Source organism: Drosophila albomicans, chromosome 3, assembly GCF_009650485.2.
Source record: "Drosophila albomicans strain 15112-1751.03 chromosome 3, ASM965048v2, whole genome shotgun sequence".
In the NCBI taxonomy this organism is placed as follows: Eukaryota; Metazoa; Arthropoda; class Insecta; order Diptera; family Drosophilidae; genus Drosophila; species Drosophila albomicans.
In genome coordinates this window covers 33,913,132-33,916,523 of record NC_047629.2, presented here as the reverse complement: position 1 = coordinate 33,916,523, position 3,392 = coordinate 33,913,132, and the positions used below count along the sequence as shown (strand labels likewise).

The 3,392-nt window shown below is 41.5% G+C and overlaps 1 protein-coding gene across 1 annotated transcript; it reads right to left on the bottom strand.

Moving 5' to 3' along the window:
- Positions 1-944: 944 nt before the first annotated feature.
- LOC117566470 (protein terminus-like) lies at positions 945-2,258 on the bottom strand. The gene has a single exon (XM_034246000.2). The coding sequence runs from the start codon at positions 2,256-2,258 to the stop codon at positions 945-947; it is 1,314 nt and encodes a 437-aa protein (XP_034101891.1).
- Positions 2,259-3,392: the final 1,134 nt, after the last annotated feature.

Genomic DNA, 3,392 nt, shown 5'->3' with positions numbered 1-3,392 from the left:
TAAATAGATCTATTGACTTTATCTATTTTTCTATCTTCCATTATCGTTTGACCAAGACTGTCTAAATACTTCATTTATTTAGATCAAATTAAAGAGTTAATATTTTTAATTACTGATTTCTATTATATCTATTTATCTTTTTAAACTTCTAGTTGTTAATTGCTAACATGTTTTAGTAATTTCGAAATTTGTATTTGTAACTCTAATATTATTACTTCATAATATAATTATATATAATATATAGAATGTTTTTGTATTTAACAATTTTATTTTTGTAACTCTACAACCATTAATAACTTCTAGTTAAATTCTTAATATTTTATTCACACAACATTTTCTAAATTACATATTTGTGTATTGCATTCACAAAATTTATTCATTTAAAGCATATCTACCAGCTGTGGAATACTTTTCTCCGTTTTGTTTATCTTTCTTTGTGGCGTTTGCTCATTTCCTATGGTTTTAATTTTTCGCCGTTTGTTGCACAGCATTTTGCTCTTTTAAAAAAGCAGCAAAGAAGCGCAAACGAAAATCAAGAATACAAATTATATCGTTTTAAATTCCGACTGCTGCTAAAGTGAGAAATAATTGAATATTCAAATAATAATTAATGCTATGCGAACAGAGATTAAAGCTGATATTTCGCTGCAGAAAATCTGTTGAACGAGTTCTGAAAGTATAATGTTTTTTCAATCTTTGACGGCACGTGTTTTATATTATATTTTAAAGTAGCAACATTGCTTTTATGGTTCTTTTTTTTAAAGAAAAATATTGATTTTATTCGCCGCTTAAAGATGCTGCGAGAAAAATAAGCTGAAATAGTTTCCTTTCCAACCTTCTAAAATATAAAATAAATAATTGTTTTTTGCTTAGATTTCAATGTTTTATTTGATGAAAATTTACAAGTTTTTTAGTCAAAATCTTAATCTAATGAAATGAAATATTTAACTTAATTTACAAGGACTGCCCATCTCAGAGTTGCTGATGATCACGCAAGGACCTTGCTGCACCTGAACGGAGCTCTTTTTGCGCCAATCACACTCGATGGGCACAAACTGACCTTTTCGCATCACAGTCTTTGGCTTCGTGATGCCATAACAATTGAACTGAAAGTGGCTGCGTGAAATGGGCAGACACTGCTCATAGATCTCTACAATATCAGGATGCATGCTGTCCACACTAAAGTCCTGTCCGCACCGCAATTGCTGATGAATATGCAACCGACTGCGGCACTTGAACTGCGCACGACAACGACGACATTGCAATGGACGTGAGCGGGAGTTGTTATTGTGCTTTTGGTTCTTCTGGCTCTTGCTGACTTGCTCGATGGGTGTCTGCAGCTCATGGAGCCGCTGGAACTGTCCCATGCTATTGTTGAGGATGAGAAAGTTCTTGTTGGGCTGCTGCTGCAGAGTTTCGCTAATGTGATAAGGCACCACATATAGCTCCTTGGTGGTCTGACACTGTTGTAGCCCGTAGAGATTCACACGCATGTTGGAGGGGAAATAGCCATTGCACTCCCGGTGATGCTTCACATATGCCGCATGTAAACTGGCCAATTCCGCTTCGCTTGTCTTGCTGTTGTGGCTGACAGTGGCTGACTCGTGGCGCAGTTGAAGTGGCAGTGGCAACTCCAAGTCGCAAGCACTTTCATTGTCGATACGCATACGCTTGACTTGTACGCGAAGTCGGGTGATGCTGCACTCCTCGAGGCCGACATCGTGACTGCTGGCCAGATAGTTCTCGATGCGTTGAGTGATCATCTCGTAGATGACGCTCACACACTCCTCGATGTCGTAGTGATGTTCCACACAGAGTGAGCCGCTTTGGAAGATGTGCACTTGACTCAACACATTCACATAGCAGGCCAAATTGAATTCCACACGCTGTGACCCATTGTGGAACATCCATCGCAGCAATTCGGGGATTGCACGTGAGCAAGTGTCACTCATGAAGCTGTCCAGATCATCCTTGGCACTCTCGTCGCAAATGAAGAACGTTTCAATTCGTCGTGCCTCGATAATGTCGAGCACAGCCTGTTGTTGTTTGCTCAACTGTGGTTGCTGCTGGCGGCCATGTTGCAGCCAATGTTGGCTGGGCGGCTCATCGGCATCGATGCTGCTGAAGCAGGTGTCGCACTCCTGCAGCTCGCCATCCACTTGCCACTGATGGCGAAATGTTTGCTGGTTGCCACGGCTGCCGAACACAAAGCTTGAAATTGGCTCTTCGTCGTACTGTGAGTTAAGCTGCGATGCCATGTTGCGAATGAGATTTTAGTATGCTGTGATGTGCAGAGATGTGTCTAGTACAAGATTGCCTTGTTGACTGATGTGTTGTGACCCCGGGACACGAGATTATATACACATCCAGTCCACTGCAGCACTGCAGCTTACAGGTAGGCTATCACCCAACAGGTAGACTTCCTGCGCAGCTGCTGCAATTTTTTTGGGTTTTTTTTGCCTGACCTTTAATCCTAGAACTTTTCACCAGGCGCAACAGCTGCCGTTGGCTGCCAGGTCATAAAACCGAGCAGCAGGCGACTCAAATAAAAAGGGTTCAAGCTGCATTTGTGAGCCAGCTTTAAGTACACTTCGCTAAGCCTTTTTATTTGGCACCCTCATTTGTTGTGCCAGGCAAACAGAGTGGACAATGGCCAAGTGATGGTGACAATAGCCAAGCCAGGGCATTTTTTGCTTTTGCCAAATGCATAGACTGAGCATCAGAGAAGTGGAGAACATAGTGCAGCCACTTAATTTCCTTTTCCGCTTTTTACGCTCCATTGTCTGCCTGTGGCTTTGGCGGCTATCTTTCTTCTGCTTTCTGTTGCCTTTCTCGCACTCCCTTCTTTGAAAGGCTGCTCTCAGCTAGTGAAATATGCTTGAAAATTAACAAAGGCAATTAGAGAGCACTTAAAGCTGCAACTGCAATGATTATTTGTGCTTGTTAGCTTCCCACTTTTCATTGCTGATTATTTTGCATTGTCTGCCATTTGATCGTATACCCTACCAAAAGGTTGCATTGATTTTGTTATCTGCCTACCCGATACTCTTTAATTTTCATTAATTATATTCCCATTTCATTACATTCTTTTAAAGTGTATTCAAATTTCGTTGTGTTTTGGCTATTAGCTGTTCTTGCACTTTTATTTATACAAGCATTTTTGGCAACTGACTGCTCGAGTAAACAATGACATTGAGTGGGTGGAGGAGAAGAGCAGAAGAGAGGAGACACAAAGAGAGATAGAACGTTGGGCACCAAGTTAATTAAGGTTTTGTTGTGGGCCAGGGGATTTGTGGAGGTGGTGGTGCAGAGGGGAATGGGGCGTGACCCTTAGGTGCCAGCTGCCAAATGCAGCGAGGCGAAAAGCAGCCGCCAACTGACTATTCTAACAG